The 16263-nt window shown below is 47.9% G+C and overlaps 2 protein-coding genes and 2 pseudogenes across 7 annotated transcripts; all 4 read left to right on the plus strand.

The window, feature by feature from the left end:
* The first annotated feature begins 286 nt into the window (after positions 1-286).
* LOC4342287 (uncharacterized) lies at positions 287-6367 on the plus strand. Of its 4 annotated transcripts, XM_015791743.3 has the most exons (6): positions 287-573; positions 721-1275; positions 1382-3282; positions 3459-3996; positions 4557-4627; positions 4712-6367. In XM_015791743.3, exon 6 carries the CDS (start codon positions 4742-4744, stop codon positions 6131-6133), a length of 1392 nt encoding a protein of 463 aa, XP_015647229.1. In that variant the 5' UTR covers positions 287-573; positions 721-1275; positions 1382-3282; positions 3459-3996; positions 4557-4627; positions 4712-4741; the 3' UTR covers positions 6134-6367. The 4 variants fall into 4 exon arrangements, with proteins under 4 accessions (XP_015647229.1, XP_066168517.1, XP_066168518.1 ...); XM_066312420.1 differs by having other exon boundaries at positions 3459-4627; XM_066312421.1 differs by lacking the exons at positions 721-1275; positions 1382-3282 and having other exon boundaries at positions 3459-4627.
* Positions 3307-4499, plus strand: LOC107281558 (uncharacterized; annotated as a pseudogene).
* Positions 6368-9676: 3309 nt separating the features above from the next.
* LOC4342288 (uncharacterized) lies at positions 9677-13106 on the plus strand (annotated as a pseudogene). Its single transcript, XR_010742539.1, has 3 exons — positions 9677-10529; positions 10763-11156; positions 11383-13106. The product of XR_010742539.1 is annotated as an uncharacterized protein (transcript).
* A 710-nt stretch (positions 13107-13816) lies between these two features.
* On the plus strand, positions 13817-16131 carry LOC4342289 (uncharacterized). Of its 2 annotated transcripts, XM_026026765.2 has the most exons (3): positions 13817-14065; positions 14177-14632; positions 14705-16131. In XM_026026765.2, exons 2-3 carry the CDS (start codon positions 14200-14202, stop codon positions 15577-15579), a joined length of 1308 nt encoding a protein of 435 aa, XP_025882550.1. In that variant the 5' UTR covers positions 13817-14065; positions 14177-14199; the 3' UTR covers positions 15580-16131. The 2 variants fall into 2 exon arrangements, with proteins under 2 accessions (XP_025882550.1, XP_015645515.1); XM_015790029.3 differs by having other exon boundaries at positions 13819-14065; positions 14177-16131.
* The last annotated feature ends 132 nt before the right edge of the window (positions 16132-16263 follow it).

Consider the following 16263-nt stretch of genomic DNA (forward strand, 5'->3'; position numbering starts at 1 on the left):
TTTGGTTTGGGACCAATATAAAGCCAAATTTTAATAGGATGGTGAGGAAGATTCTAAAATATAGCCAAATTGAACATGGGCACTACCAATTGTTTGGCATCAATTCAAACTAGCACATTTTCTATTTAAATTACCAAAATTTTGGTATGGCACGTTTTGGCTTCAATCCAAAACGGCCCTGAGGGACCTGGTTGTAAATTTTCTGATCTCATCTGATCCGGGGGCTGCGTAATTGCCTGGTGTAAGTGTGGGCTTATACTTGGGCCGCGATGGACTCTCTTTCGCTGACAACTGGGCCACCCCTTCGTCTCCAGTTCACCCTCCTCGCCGACCACCATCATCCGCCACGGCCATGGCCTCCGCCGCCGGACGATCCGCGAGGAGGCAGGCTACGCCGCGCGTGGACCCGCGGCGGCGGCGCAAGGAGGTGAGGTCCGAGCATGGTGTTCCCTTGCTCGATCCTCTGCAACCACTGTCTCCATGGGGCGCCACATATACGAGCGCGTCCGCCGGCGATGCGGAGATGGAGGAGACCGATGTTTCCCCTCGGCGGCCGCGGCGCAATAGCACGAGGTGAGGCTCCGTCTCCCTGCATATCACTGCCTGATCACGTTTACTGCGCGAGATCTATTCAACCGGTCAAGAGGAGTAGCTGGAAGCCTGGAAGTGATTGCACTGAGCCAGTGACAATGATTTTTTCTTTAAAAAAAAATGTTGCAGTGACGAAGAGGATTCATCTTTAGCTAGCCTTTCTGCAAGACTGGTCAGTCAACATTCGGAAGCATTGTTTTTGGTTAAGTCGACAAGTCGTGCGGTGCGCCTTATTTCTTCTGACTGACTAGTCTGTGATTGAGACTAATCAATTTGTCACCAGAATCTATCGTTCAATCTTAGACTTTTCTTTTGCTTGGTTAATTCACATTATATCGGATGGATCCTTCCACAGATGAAGACTTGTCATCTCTTTTTGAAACAACTATGGCACAATTTTCTCGGCCTGAACATATGTATTACTCAAAAGTTGATTCAGTTACAGAGTATTTGGAGAAATACAGGCGGTGTGGAGGGAAGACTTGTCATCTTGCTATCACGGTCATGTTAATTAATTACCAAATTTCTATATCATGACATCAATTCCAGCACAGATGTACTCAAGGACCTTTCACTGTCCCATTGTGAATCAATTGAACTCCCCTCTTCACCACACAGATTTATGCTCTTCACAAGTCACAATCGCAGTATGTTTGAAGCACTAGTTTCAAGCAGCTTGGTGAGGTGAGTACATTCCGTGCTACATTCTTATAAACCTCTATATCTCTAGTTCTGTTGTGAATATAATTGTAAGTTGTAACCTTATCTTTCCATCCCCTTTTACAAACAGGCTAGGGTAATCGACAAGAACATCCTGATGTCTGAAGTAGTTGCTTCTGCGGTAGTCAGCGAGGCTGTGAGCAGGATCTCCACCTTCTTCATCGACAAGCATAAATGGAAATTAAGCGAGGAAGATGGCATGGAGAGGCTGGAGATTGCACACATCAGAATGGAGGCAGCCCTCGAGATATCCAGCAGGTGGCCTCGGGTCACAGACGCCTCGCTCCTGCGTTGGAGGAAGAAGCTAAAGCGCACATCCGATGAGTGCAGCCAAATCATGGACAGATGCAAGCGCCGTGCCATGGAAGACGATGAGATGGAACAGGAGGTCAGGCAGTGCGCCTTCCCTAAACGGATCGCCCATGCCACAAAATCGTTCATATCATCTTTCACTGGCCAGAAGAAAGTTGATAGCCTGATCACCACTTCAACCATTCAGAGGTTTGAAAGGTTTGCCAATGGTGCCGGCGAGTTCCTGAGATTCATGGAGTTCGGCAGCATAGGCAGGATAAACTATATGCCTGTTGATCCTCTCACTGGGCACCTTCGTGCAGGCAAAGCTCTACAGTATGAAAATTCTCATGGAAATCAGTACTACCTAGCAGCACGGCCAATGCGTTTTGCAGAGCGAGGACAAGAAGCCGGGGTATTGCTTCGGTACCAAAACCATGAGAGGCCAGAGGAAAACTTCATTCTTGGAATTATGCTACGCTTGGCAGCAAGCACAAATGTGACTGCAATTGTAGCTAGTTGCTTGGAGTTGCTACCACCCAATTTCAAGTCTGTTGCTGAAGCTGCAAAGCAGGAGCTCACTCAGTTGCACCAGCGAGGCTTCTACTGCTTCCCGTTTGTGGATTCTACTGATCCAGAGTACTGGAGCATCCACCATGCTGAGACTCACCGTGCTCGACCAAACTCAGCATGCTGCGACTGCGAAGAACACGAGCACCATGGTCGAAGCAGAAGCAGTGACATGGTTGAGCCGTCAGGTGCATTCCCGGAGCCGGTGATCAAACTGGCCGTGCAGCGCTATGTCTCTACGAGCCAGAGACAGAAGCAATCATCGTCTTCATCGTCATCTGGTTTTTCTGGAAATTCGGGGCCACCTCTGCTTCAGCTGACGGCCGTCTTCGCGCCACACGCGTCACCAGAGCAGCTGCTGTCCGGGGCTGAGAGCGTCACGGTTGTGGCGATCGATGGGAGGGAGGAGCAACCCGTGCACACCAATGTTGGATTGCATGAGTTGGAGGAGTTGCTGCTGCCAAACGCCGTCAATCACCTGTGCCACGAGGCGGTGGATGAATCGTCGGCGCACGAGGTGTTCTGGAGGTCTTGCCATGGTGTTGCTTACCTCTGCATGGAGAATGTGGTAACAGAGATGGCAGGGTGCAGGCCGACTCATTGGCCGCGCTCAGCTCTGGTGCGGCAACGAAGACGGCGTGGTGGCTGGTGGCTTGTGGCGGCGCCCCAGCGGGAGGGCCGGAAGAGGGGAGTGCGAGCGCCCAACCATCGACTTATGAGAGAGAGCTACATGTAAAATTCAGTTTTGGTGTGGTACAGCGGCAGAAGGGGGAGTGTGTACATGGAGACCTATATGTTGAAAACAAATCCTACAGGGGTTTATTTCCAAAAATATTTATCTTTAGCTAGCCTTTCTGGAAGATTGGTCAGTCAGCATTCAGTATTGACTATTGACGATTGGTCAGTCAAAGTGGGCAGAAACCAACTGGAGAACAGACTAGAGCACTAACCAAACTTGAAAGAGAACCACCTTTGGTTTGCTCGATTCTCTATCCACCGAAGACATGTACTTTCATTCTCGCCATTCATTCAAACCAGTTATCGTCTGCTAGATACTCTGTGGCTCACCTGTTTTCCCTCAAGATCTTTCCTACTAATTCAACTCAGAAGGTTGGGTTCACAGATAATTCAACAATGCACTTTGTACTTATCAGGAATTCACTGATCTATCTTTTGTTTTATTTGAGCATCCTGAATGATGTATTGATCTAATATATTGACGTGCAATTCTTTTGCGATTTCGCAAAAGATTGATGTATTGATATATCTTGCTCTGTGCTGATCAGGTAGAGATTATTGAAGATAGAAGAGGTGGTTGTTTCTGCTGTGGTTCATGAGACAGAGGATCATCTGGGTTGATTGACAGCTGTGAGTGAAAATCAAGTACAGCGGATCATCTGGAGAGGTTGGAGATGGCACAAATCAAGTTGGAGGTTACACTTGAGACATCAAATAAGTGGCGGATTACTGGTGACCCGATATTACGTTGGCAAAAGAAGCTGTGGAAGAGTGTGATAACAAAATATGCAGGTGTAGGCAGCACGTCGAGGAAGAAGAGGCTGAACAACTAGTAAGGAATTCATCCTTTCCTATGCAAATTGTGCATGCCACCAAGTCTCTAGTATTATCCATCTATAACGGCAATATCCATGAGCCAAATAGATCTGTTGTTCGAAGATTTGAGTGGTATGCAGATGGAGCTAATGATTTTCTGAGATCTGTGGAGTTTGGAGGGACGCCATGCTATTATCTGTTCTTCGACCCTCTTGTGGGGCACGTTCTTGCTGGTGAAACGCTGGATTACAAATTAGTGCAGGGAAACAGGTACCACTTGTTTTTGATACAGGCAAATAACATTGTAGAACGAGGAGCATGAGCTAAGTTGATCTTTGTTTACAATGATAGAGACACACCTGAGGATAACTTTTTCTTTGGTTTGATGCTACAACTTTCAGCAAGTACATACATAGTTGGCACTATAATTAAGTATGTGCAGCTGAAACTGTTAGGAGTTTATGCAAGTGAAACACAGTTTTTTAAGATCATGATTAACATGACATTGAAGCATTACCACGAATTTTCAAGGAAAAGGATTGCGGTGACGAGGATAATTTGTCTTCAATAGCTAGACTTTTTACAAGATTGGGACAGTCAACGAGGCAGCTTTTTAAGTTTTGTGTGATTGTGACAAATCAACTGTACATTCAAATCATCAGACTTGTGGTGTTGTGAAGGGAAGACTAGTCATCTTGCTATCACGGTCACATTAATTACCTAATGTCTGTCAACTTCATGACATCACTCATTGTACAGATGCTCCTTCATGACTTTTCACTGTCTAATTGGTATCGTGAAGACTCTGAACCATTTCCATCTGGATTCAGGTTTATGCTGTTCACAATCTGCAAAGCTATCAGTTTAAAGCACTAGTTTCAGTTTCAACCAGTTTGGTGTGGTAAGTATATTTTGTGCTGAAGTCCAGTATCTCTAGTTCTGTGATGAATAATTGTCACCTGACCTTTAATTCCCTTTTTAATAGAGGGCAGCAGTGATCACCAAGAACATCCTGATGTCTGAGGTCATCGCTTCTGCGGTCGTCGGTGAGGCTGTGAGCAGGATCTCCACCTTCCTCATCGACAATCATAACCGCAAATCAAGCGAGGAAGATGGCCTGGAGAGGCTGGAGATGGCACACATCAAGATGGAGGCCGCCCTGGAAGTGTCCAGCAGGTGGCCTTTGGCCATGGATTCCTCGCTTATGCGTTGGAGGAAGAAGCTGAAGCGAGCCTCCGACGAGTGCAGCCATGTCATGGACAGATGCAAGCGCCGCGCCATGGAAGACGATGAGACGGAGAAGATCAGTCGGTGCTCTTTCCCCAAACGGATCGCCCTTGCCACAAGATCATTCCTCTCCTCCTTCGCCGCTGACAAGAATGTTGATAGCCTGAACTCCACTTCAACCATTCAGAGGTTTGAAAGGTTCGCCGATGGCGCCGGCGAGTTCCTGAAATTCATGGAGTTTGGCAGAATAGGCAGCATCAACTACATGCTCGTTGATCCTCTCACTGGGCATCTCCTCGCAGGCAAAGCACTGCAGTATGAAAGTTCTCATGGAAATCAGTACTACCTAATATCAAAGCCAATGAGTTTCGCAGAACGAGGGCAAGAAGCCGGTGTGTTGCTTCGCTACAACAACCATGAGAGGCCAGAGGAGAACTTTGTTCTTGGAATTCTTCTACGTTTGACAGCAAGCACGAACGTGACTGGGATTGTGGCCAGGTGCTTGGATTCACTTCTCCCTAGTTTCAAGCCGGTCGCTGAAGCTGCAAAGCAGGAGCTCACTCAGGTTCACCACCGAGCCTTCTACTGCTTCCCCTTTGTGGATTCTACTGATCCAGAGTACTGGAGCATCCACCATTCCGAGACTCACCGTGCTCGTCCAAATCCGGCATGCTGCCATGGCCAGAGCAGAAGCAGTGACATGGTTGAGCTGTCAGGGACGACGACATTCCCGGAGCAGGTGATCAAACTGTTCGTGCAGCGGCATGTCTCGGCGCGACCATCATCATCTGGTCACGGCGGCGACGGCGAGAGGAGGAGATCCTCTGAAGATTCCGGGCCGCCGCCTCTGCTGCAGGTGACGGCCATCTTCGCGCCGCACGCCTCGCCGGAGGAGCTGCCGCCGTCAGGATCCGAGAGCGCCGCGGTCGTGGCGATCGATGGGAGGGAGGAGCCAGCCGTGCGAACGGACATCGGATTGCGCGAGGTGGATGAGTTTCTTCTGCCTGGCGCCATCGATCGCCTGTGCCACTGCCACGACGTCCATGGCACGGTGGATGGATCGTCGGCGGCGGCGGCGTACGAGGTGTTCTGGAGGTCGGGACATGGCGTCGCCTACCTGTGCGTGGAGAAGATGGGCACGGAGATGGCAAGGTGCAGGCCGACTCAATGGCGGGAGTAAAGGTAGAGACGACGGTGGCGCTCGCCTCTTCTGCTAATATGTGGTGACTGACATGTGGGCCAGTCAGAGAAACATGGTGCTTGACATGTAGGGTTTCATGTTAGAGGATTTGCTTCCTGTCCACCCACAACATGGAAAATATACAGTGAAAATTTACTGTTGGATCTAAAAATAGATGTATAGTAATATTTTTCCACGTCATAACTGTGAGTAAAATTACAGCTGAATTTGCCATGGTTTTTGCGGTGAGGATGCATTGGTGATGCACGGAAATTTTTACTCGCAATTGTGACATGAACAAATCTCAAGCGTATATATATTTTTTGAATTAACGATAGTTTTCAGATTGTTTACATTAAATAGTTTCTCCATTTGACCTGTGTGTAAAAAAGTTTGTGGAGTTGATTTGCAAAAGGTCGGATCATTACCATATAGCGATCCCAAATGGAGACCTGATTGACTGGTTGTAAATAACCAGATCGTTAGGAATGATATAGCAAATTAGCAATCCATATACTCCGTATCATTTAAACATTTTTTTTGCGGGGGATATCATTTAAACATTGAGGGACCTGGCTGTAAAATTTTTGGGTTAATTGGATCTATGCCACTGTAATTTGCCAAATTAAAAAAATACCACTGCTATTCATCGTATCGGCTATATGCCACTGAAAGTTATTAAAATTAGAACCATGCCACTCCGGTCATAATTTCTATCCTCCTCTCTTATGCCGTCTCTATTCCCGTCCTCATCCCCCTCCTCTCCACGGCTCCGCCGTCTGCGCCGGCCGGCCTCCTCCGCTCGACGCGCGGCTCTGCCGGCTCCATCGGCCCCACGTGCCGTGAGCGTGGCACGGTGCCGCCACGCTGCTCGCGCTCCCCGTGGCTGCCTGCACGCCCACCTACTGTCAGATGGCACCCTGGTCATACATCCCTTGTAGCAGCAGCGGGTCTAGCTTGCCCGCCCATAGATGCATTCTGTCGTTGATGCGCTTGACGTCGGCAAAGTCCACCAACCGCGCGAGGCCGACGTCGTCGGTTTGCTTGGCGGTGTTCCATGTCGAAGAAGCGGTCAAGGAGGATGGCGAGCACGACGGCGACGTCGGAGCATAGCTGCGTCCACCATGGGGTAGAGTGTGGGTCGCCGTCGGTGACGAGGCGGTGGACGAGCGCGACTGCACGAGGCCACGTGCGGCTCCGCGGCCTCCGCGGCCATGCGTGGCCCCTCCACCTCTGCCGTCCTTGCGCGGACCCGCGCGCCTCCGCCTCCCCTGCAGGCCCCCCGTTGCCCGGTGCACCTCCGCCGCACCACCGGCCTTGCGTGCCTTCGCGCGCCGTTGCGGCCCGACGCGGCTCCACCGCTCCCATCACCAACAACCGCCGAGAAGGCCCTGCTCCATGGCCGTCCTCCCCCTGGGTTCCAATTTTAAAAATTCCCAGTGACATGTAGCGGATATGACGAATGGTAGTAACATTTTTTTAATTTGTCAAAGTTACAGTGGCATGGATCTAATTAACCTAAAAAATTTTATCTCATACGGGCTGCGTAATTATTGCCTGGTGTTAGTGTGGGCTTTTTTGGAGCCGAGATCGGCTCTCTTTTGCTGATGATAACTGGGCCGCACAAATCCTCCTCCGTCTCCATTTGCGTAAGCAGGCGACACACGGCCGCCACCGTGGCCGGCAGCCATGGCCTCCGCCGCCGGCCGGACGATCCGCGATGAGGCAGGCTGCGCGTGGACCGGCGCCGGCGGCGCAAGGAGGTCCGGGCATGGCGTTCCCTTGCTCGATCCTCTGCCACTACTGTCTCCACGTGGCGCCACATATACGATACGAGCGCGTCCGCCGGCGATGCGGGGATGGAGGAGGAGCCCTCGGCGGCCGTGGCGCACTAGTTCGAGGTAAGGCTCGATCTCCCTGCATATCACTACCTGATCATGTCTATTACGCCATATCTATTCAACCGGTCAAGATGAGTAGCCGCCTAACTGGAAGTGATTGCGGTGACGATGATTTTTCTTCTTTTCACTACGTGAAATTCAAGATTTCTAGCATTTTTTTTCTGTAATGTGTATTAAGAGGAGTATTTAGAAACCAAAAATAGCAAGCACGTTTCATCAACTATATACCAAGATTTTACTTTTAAAATCTTATGTAATCTGGAGGAATATTACCAAGAACAGGCTTATTACCAGCGGAATGGCAAGCAAATGCCAACGCTGGAGTTGCAAACATGTCTGCTAATTGAGGAATGCATCCTATGCATAACTTTAAAAAATTAAATCAGCAAGCAAGCCTTGGCAACTCATTACCATGATTCCAGCTTCTGGAATGTGGAAAATTACCATTATGTTGTGGTTTCAGCTAGCCTTTCTGCAATATTGGTCAGTCAGCATTCGGAAGCATCTTTTTTGGTTTGGTTGCGGTGAATGTCTTTGTGAAACCATGTGTGGTTACAGTTCTTTTGTGATGGGAAATTGACAAGTACCGGAAGTGCAAGAAGTGTGTGCGTGGACTAACATTGGTCAGGTTGCGACATCTGTGCCAAGACAATGGTTGTTTGGTTCATGTGTGTGTAGGTGATCGGGGTCGATCTTGGTCAACGGTGGATCGGGACTAGACTCAGGGAGGAGTTGAGGTCCAAAGCGATCAAGGATACCGGGTGACAAGATTGGACACAAGGTTGCACACGGTGGACGAACACCGTATGAGGAGGTCTTTGCAACGGACTTTGCAAGGTCAAGTGCAAGTGCCGGGTGCGCAAAGAAAATGGTGAATGGAAGAAGAGCTTGCATATATGCACTAGTGTGTGCATATGCAAGCATGGGCAGCTAGTTGATTAGCTAGCTAGCTTGTGATGCTTCGGCAGTGCATACGTGCATATGGTCCAATACCATGCATGACTGCATGTGGGCTGGCTGGAAGAGAGGCCAACCGGCCTGTCCGGCTCGGGTGTTCGGTCAGCAGGAGGCCACATGGCCGGTCCTGACTGGCCCAAGATGGAGACAGCCCACGGCGACGGGCCCATGAAGACAAGGCATGCGGGGGGCGGGAGCCGTACGGGCGACGTGGCGTCCTCCCGTTCGACGGACCACGGCATCGGCAGGAAGACGTGACACGCGGCAGGCAGCAACTCGGAGGCGAGCGCGGGAGATCTCGGCGACGGCGCGCGCGCGTGAGGGACACGCGGCAGGCGCGGACTTGACCGCGCGCTCTCTCGCGGGAGCTATACCGCGTGGGTCCTACGCAGATTTTGGACGGGATGCGCGGGAAACTTCGCTCGCTGGCCAGAGCACGAGCGCGCGCGGAGCACGTGGACACATGGCGCATGTGGATAGGCTCGGATGGACACGACGCGGATCGGGGGTGCGAGGAGTCTTCGGATCGACGACGTGGCAAGCATCTAAGAGGTTTCCTTCGCATGTAAGGAAGAATGAACAGCCAGGATTGCATCTGAGATAGGGTTTCGTCCTAGGGGTATTTGAGACAATGTCTTAGGGGTCTTAGGCTATAAATAGAGAGATGGATGCAAGGGTGGAGGTTGCTCCTTTGGTAATCCTTTTGAGATGCTTGGTGAGAGAGTTTTCGTGTGAGTTTGGAGTGTGTTTGCCCGAGAGGCTTTTGTATTAGGATTAGTTTGGAGTGTGTTTGTCCGAGAGATTTTAAGTTTGTGTTAATGTTCCTCTGAAGGTGTATGTTTGCTCCTAGTTGAGCGGTTATTTTGCATCACCTATGAATGAAATGATTTGAAGGATTTCGTTTTTGTCTTGTCCATTTAAATTCCACAATTTAAATTCCGCTTGCAATTTGAACTTTGCGATGATGAGTTTTGCTCACTCCTCCTCACCTCTCTTCTAGTTTCGGGAATTCCTTTTCTCTTCCTCTTCTAGTTTCGGGAATTCCTTCTATCTTCTTTTCTAGATCCGGCTTCTCTAATAGCCGCGGTTCTAGTAAGGATTTTGAGAAATCCGGCTTGATGAGTATTTTCGGGGGCAAGATTTGAATTGCTATATTCACCCCCCCTCTATAGCCGTTCTTGGTCTTTCAGTCTTAATAACAAAATTTACTATTGGTCAGTCAAAGAGGGCATAATCAACTGGAGAATAAGGCTTACCTAACGTCCACATCTTTGATTTACTTGAGTTTTCTCCACCAAGGACATGGACCTTTATGCTCACCGTTCATTCAATCCAGTTATCGTCTGCTGGCAGCTGCCAGCTGGGTACTCTCTGGTGCATCTGTGTTCCCTCAAGTTCCTTCCTACTAATTCAACTCAGAAGGCACCTGTGTTCCCTCAAGTTCCTTCCTACTAATTCAACTCAGAAGGCACCTGTGTTCCCTCAAGTTTCTTCCTACTAATTCAACTCAGAAGGTTGGGTTTGCATATACTTCAAAGGTATACTTTATAAGTACTTATCAGGAATTCACTTATCTATATGAGAAAATTGCATCCTGGGCCACTTTTATTGACCATTGTTGCATGTTGGACTAGAGGTAGGACATTCTTTTCGGTTTGAACCAGAAATCTTTGCAAAAATTTTCATATTGAACCAGTCTTGTTCTTCCTCTAGATCTCCCCCTTTTCTCTTCTCTTCCCTGTTTTAGTTCGAGCTCACCACACTTCCTCAGGTTCCATCTACGTGTTTGACCTACGTCAGCGCCTGAGCTTGAGTGTGTGGTAGTCTCCGTCTTGAGCTCAACACGGCACACGGCAGAGCTCCAGCTTGAGCTCAATTAGCACATAGCCAATGAATCACGGTGGCACGGTGGGAAATTCTAACACCATATGTTATCACTCCACACTTATGCTCCACCAACTAGTCAATAGGTCCCATTCTAGCCCAAGTTCATCCATGGCAGTACTAGCTTAATTGGAGCTAGGGCACTTAATCAAGGCTGCACATTAAATCTTGAGCACGAATGAATGTGGCAGGGGCAGCGAAGGCTGACTGGCTGAGTAGAGCTCGAGCATGACTGTACTGGTGGAGCTTGAGCTCTATCTCTACTAAAACCAACTAGCCAGGTATGTGAATCTCAATCTGAAGGTAGAGAGAGTGAGGAAGCAGAGCTGGAAGAAGAACACTAGGTCCTAAGTGTAACATTTTGTAAAAATTACTAGCCCAAAGTGAAAATAATAGCTTGTTCCTAGTCCAAGCTGCGACCATGGTAAAGAAAGCCGGTCCAATATGCAATTAACTCTATCTATATTTTGATCGATGTATTGATATATCTTGCTCTGTGTTGATCAGGGAAGGATTACTGAAGATGGAAGAGATAGTCGGTTCTGCTATCGTTCAAGAGACGGTAAACAGGATCATATCTGGGTTGATTGACCGGTGTGAGCGAAAATCAAGTGCACGGGATCACCTGGAGAGGCTGGAGATGGCACAAATCAAGTTGGAGTTCGCACTTGAGACATCCAATAAATGGCAGATCACTAGTGGCCCGTTGTTACGTTGGCAGAAGAAGCTGAAGCGTGCTACTGAAGAGTGTGATGACACACTACGGAAGTGCAGGCAACATATCCAGGAAGAAGATGAGGTGGAACAACAAGTAAGGAATTCTTCCTTTCCTAGGCGAATTGCCCATGCCACCAAGACACTGGTATCTTCCATCTTTCACAGCAATAGTGATGAGCTGGGTAGATCTTCTGTCCAAAGATTCGAGTGGTTTGCAGATGGAGCTAATGATTTTCTAAGATCTGTGGAATTTGGAGGCACACCACGCCGTTACTTGTTCTTTGACCCTCTTATCGGGCACCTTATTTCAGGTGAAACGTTAGAGTACAAATCAATACAGGGAAACAAGCAGCATTGGTTTTGGGTACGGCCCAATAACTCTGCAGAGCGAGGAATAGAAGCTAAGTTGTTCTTTGCTTTCAATGATGGCAGTGCACCTGAGGACAACTTTTACATTGATATTATTCTACAACTTTCAGAGAGTACAAACATAGTTGGTACTACAATTAAGTGCTTGCAGTTGTTTACTCCTTATTTTGAGTCTACAGCTGAAACTGTTAGGAAAGAACTTATTCAACTACCTACACAAGACTTCTCCAGGGTGTCACATTCTCACTCATACGGTTGGGAGAACATTCATAGTATAGCTACTGAATGGTTCCGCCCAAATCCACTGTGTTGCAAGCATCATGGTCAGAAAGTATGTGGTAGTGGGAACTTGCACAAGGTAGAATTAACAGATATTTCTCTAGAACCCATCATTGAAGTGAGTTTACTGTGCCAAGTTTCACCTCCTGGGTTCAGAGAACAGGGAACAATTGTTGAGGGTAAATCTTCACTTAAAGAATTTCCGCATCTGAATGTTATCCTTGTCTATACGCCCCATGGCTCTTCAGAAGACCTATTCCCAGCAGTTGATAGTACTGTGATTGAGGTGATTAATGGTAACGAGCAACATTGCTTGCACACAAATGTTCATGCTGCCAAGGGCTGTAGATTGTTTTCGTCAGAATGCAAAAGCAACAGCGTATCAGATGCTTTGGAAGTCTAAACATGGTGGTGCATTTCTTCAGGCTGTGAAGGCAACAATGAACATGCGGAGCACACGGAGAACCATTCGAGGAGCCAGGAAAGCAAAGATGTTGCGACGACATGATCGCCGGACACACAATCACAGACATGAGGTCGCTGACTTCCTCAGCCTTTGGGCTGTGCATGCACCTGTCCGGCTTCAGGGCTCACTCCTTGACTGGATTCGGAAGGAGAAGAAAGTAGCAGGTCCTCTACTGACATTTTAGATGATGTAATAGGGACTAGAAGGGAAACAGGGATAATTAAAATTAAAAGAATGGGGGAGAAAAGTAACATGTAGGGAGTTGGTTTCTAAGTACTTAGGAGTGTATTCATCTGAAATGTTCTACATATACTGCTGTTGTTTGTCTCGTCAGTTATGTTGGCAAATGGTGATAACATGATGTTCTTGCCCTAGAAGTCTAATGTACCAGCCTTGCTCATTCGATGTGTCTGGTTTCATTTGAATTTACATGAGTCTATCATGATTGTGGGCTATAAGAAAATTATCATTTCTCACTCAATTGCCTGCTTTCTCATATTCCCATGCACTTTCTTTTTATTTTGTTATTTTCATCCAGTATGGCTTATTTACTGGAAATTCCCAGTTTGACAGCGATAACCTCTGGGTGGTTTAAAATTATAATATTTTGGATAATTTCAAAATGAAACTAGAAAACACATGAATATTTATTCTAACTTTGTCATGTGCTGAAACGCAGATGCAAAGGAAGATGCAAAAAAAGAGCAGCAAGGTGAACAAACTGATTGGTGACTTGGTGAGCCCGTGGATGGGGTGAGTGGTGGACATGCCAAGCCAACACAAGACTATTCATCAACTAGACAGATATTCCATTACAGTTGTTCAGAATAATTTCCAGTCCATTTGCAAAGCTTTACGGTTAGCTGCGGTGCACCTTATTTCTTCTGACTGACTAGTCTGCTATTGACTGACTAGTCTGCTATTGAGACTAATCAGTTTGTCACCAGAATATATCGTTCAATCTTAGACTTTTCTTTTGCTTAGTTATTTCATTTTATATATTTGATGGATCCTTCCACAGAGGAAGACTAATCCTTTTTTTTTAAACAACTACAGCAAGCAATTTTCTTGGCCTGAACATATGTATTACTCAAAAGTTGATTCAGTGATAGAGTATTTGGAGAAATACAGGCAGTATGAAGGGAAGACTTGTCATCGCTTTCACGATCACATTAATTAATTATCAAATGTCTATGTCACAACGTGTGTTCTGGTACAAATGTTACTTAAGGACCTTTCACTGTCCAATTGACATTGTGAAGAAAACTGAACCCCCATATTCACCAAACAGATTTATGCTCTTGACAAGTCACAATATTGCAGTATGACCAAAGCACTAGTTTCAAGCAGCTTATTGAGGTGAGTACATTTTGTGCTAATTGCTAAGTTCTTATAAACTTCCGTATCTCTGGTTCTGTAGTGAACAATTATAAGTTGTAACCTGACCTTTCCATCCCCTTTTATAACCAGGCTGGGGTAATCAACAGAACATCATGATGTCTGAAGTAGTTGCTTCTGCGGTAGTTGGCGAGGCTGTGAGCAGGGTCTCCACCTTCTTCGTCGACAAGCATAAACGGAAACTAAGTGAGGAAGATGGCCTGGAGAGGCTGGAGATGGCACACATCAGAATGGAGGCCGCTCTGGAGATGTCCGGAAAGTGGCCGCCGGTCACAGATGCCTCGCTGCTGCGTTGGAGGAAGAAGCTGAAGTGCGCCTCCGAAGAGTGCAGCCAAGTCATGAACAGATGCAAGCGTCGCGCCATGGAAGACGATGAGATGGAGCAGCAGATCAGGCGATGCTCTTTCCCCAGACGGATCGCCCATGAGACAAGATCATTCTTCTCCTCTTTCTCCGGCGACAAGAATGTTGATAGCCTAATCACAACCTCGACCATTCAGAGGTTTGAAAGGTTTGCTGATGGCGCCGGTGAGTTCCTGAGATTCTTGCAGTTCGGCAGCATAGGCAGCATCAACTACATGCTCGTTGATCCTCTCACAGGTCCCCTTCTTGCCGGCAAAGCTCTGCAGTTTGAAAATCCTCCTGGAATAAGTGGGTACTACCTAGCGGCACGGCCACTACGATTTGCAGAGCGAGGAGTAGTAGCCTGTGTGTTTCTTCAGTACAAGAACCATGAGAGGCCAGAGGAAAACTTCCTCCTCGGAATTTTGATACGGGTGACAGCAAGCACGAATGTGGTCGGGATTATGGCCAGGTGCTCGGAGAAGCTTACCTCCAATTTCAAGCCTGTTACTGAAGCTGTGAGGCAAGAGCTCGCTCAGTTCCACCAGCGAGGCTTCTACTGCTTCCCGTTTGTTGCTTCTACTGATCCAGAGTACTCGAGAATCCACCAATCCGAAACTCACCGTGCTCGCCCAAACCCGGCATGCTGCGAAGAAGAACACGAGCACCATGGTCGCCGCAGAAGCAGTGACATGGTTGAGCCGTTAGGTGCATTCCCGGAGCCGGTGATCAAATTGGTCGTGCAACGCCATGTCTCTGCTACACGACACAAGAGAACATCGTCTTCTTCATCATATTCATGTTCATGTGGTCATGCCAACATGGGTTGCTCGGGGCCGACTCTGCTGCAGGTGACGGCCGTCTTCGCGCCGCACGCCTCGCCGGAGGAGCTGCCGTCCGGAGCCAAGAGCGTCGCCGTCGTGGCGATCGACGGGAGGGAGGAGCAAGCGGTGCGCACTAACGTTGGATGGCGTGAGATGGAGGAGCTGCTGCCGAACGCCGTCGATCGCCTGTGCCACGAGGCTGCGGCGCATGAGGTGTTCTGGAGATCCGGCCATGGCGTCGCCTACCTGTGCGTGGAGAAGATGGGCACGGAGATGGCAAGGTGCAGGCCGACTCAATGGCGGGTGTAAAGGTAGACGACGGTGGCCTCAAGCCCTGAATGAGTAACGTTTTTGCAACGACATGACCTTGAGCTGGAGAGCCAAGCAGCTGTGATCTCTGAATTTCTAGAGTTGTGGGTTCAGGGTAGTCCTATCCTGATGCAATTCTCAGTGGTGGACTGGATTCAGGCCCTATTTGGCTTTTTCTCGAACGCGCAAAAGGATTGCACGTTAATATATTAGAAGATAAGAATATTCGATACACAACGCATTAAGCCAGACCGACTTATGCCAAGAGAGGAGGGAGGCCCTACTTGGTGGAGATTCTGAAAAGAGCAATTCTACGGTCCTTAAGGAGGTACCATGAGGTACCAAAATTTTAGTGTAAAATTTGGTACATCATAGTACCTAGATACCAAGAGGTACCAAATTTATAATAGAAAAAATGGTACCTCATAGTACCTACTCAAGAACCATAAAATTGCTCTGGTATGTAAATATGAGCTCAACATGGTGTTGAAGCTTTGATGTGTAATCGGTCATTTTGTCTGAATTTTGCATGCCTCACCCTGTTTCCTTTTAGTATTTCAGATCTCCAAGCAACTTGTCTTTTTATTATGCTATTTGTTAGGTGATGATCAGACAGCAATTTCATGAGAATTCTTCAAGCACGACAAAGGTTTTACATGGTCCAGCTAGTCTCCATTTGATCAA

This window comes from Oryza sativa, chromosome 7 (assembly GCF_034140825.1).
Source record: "Oryza sativa Japonica Group chromosome 7, ASM3414082v1".
In the NCBI taxonomy this organism is placed as follows: Eukaryota; Viridiplantae; Streptophyta; class Magnoliopsida; order Poales; family Poaceae; genus Oryza; species Oryza sativa.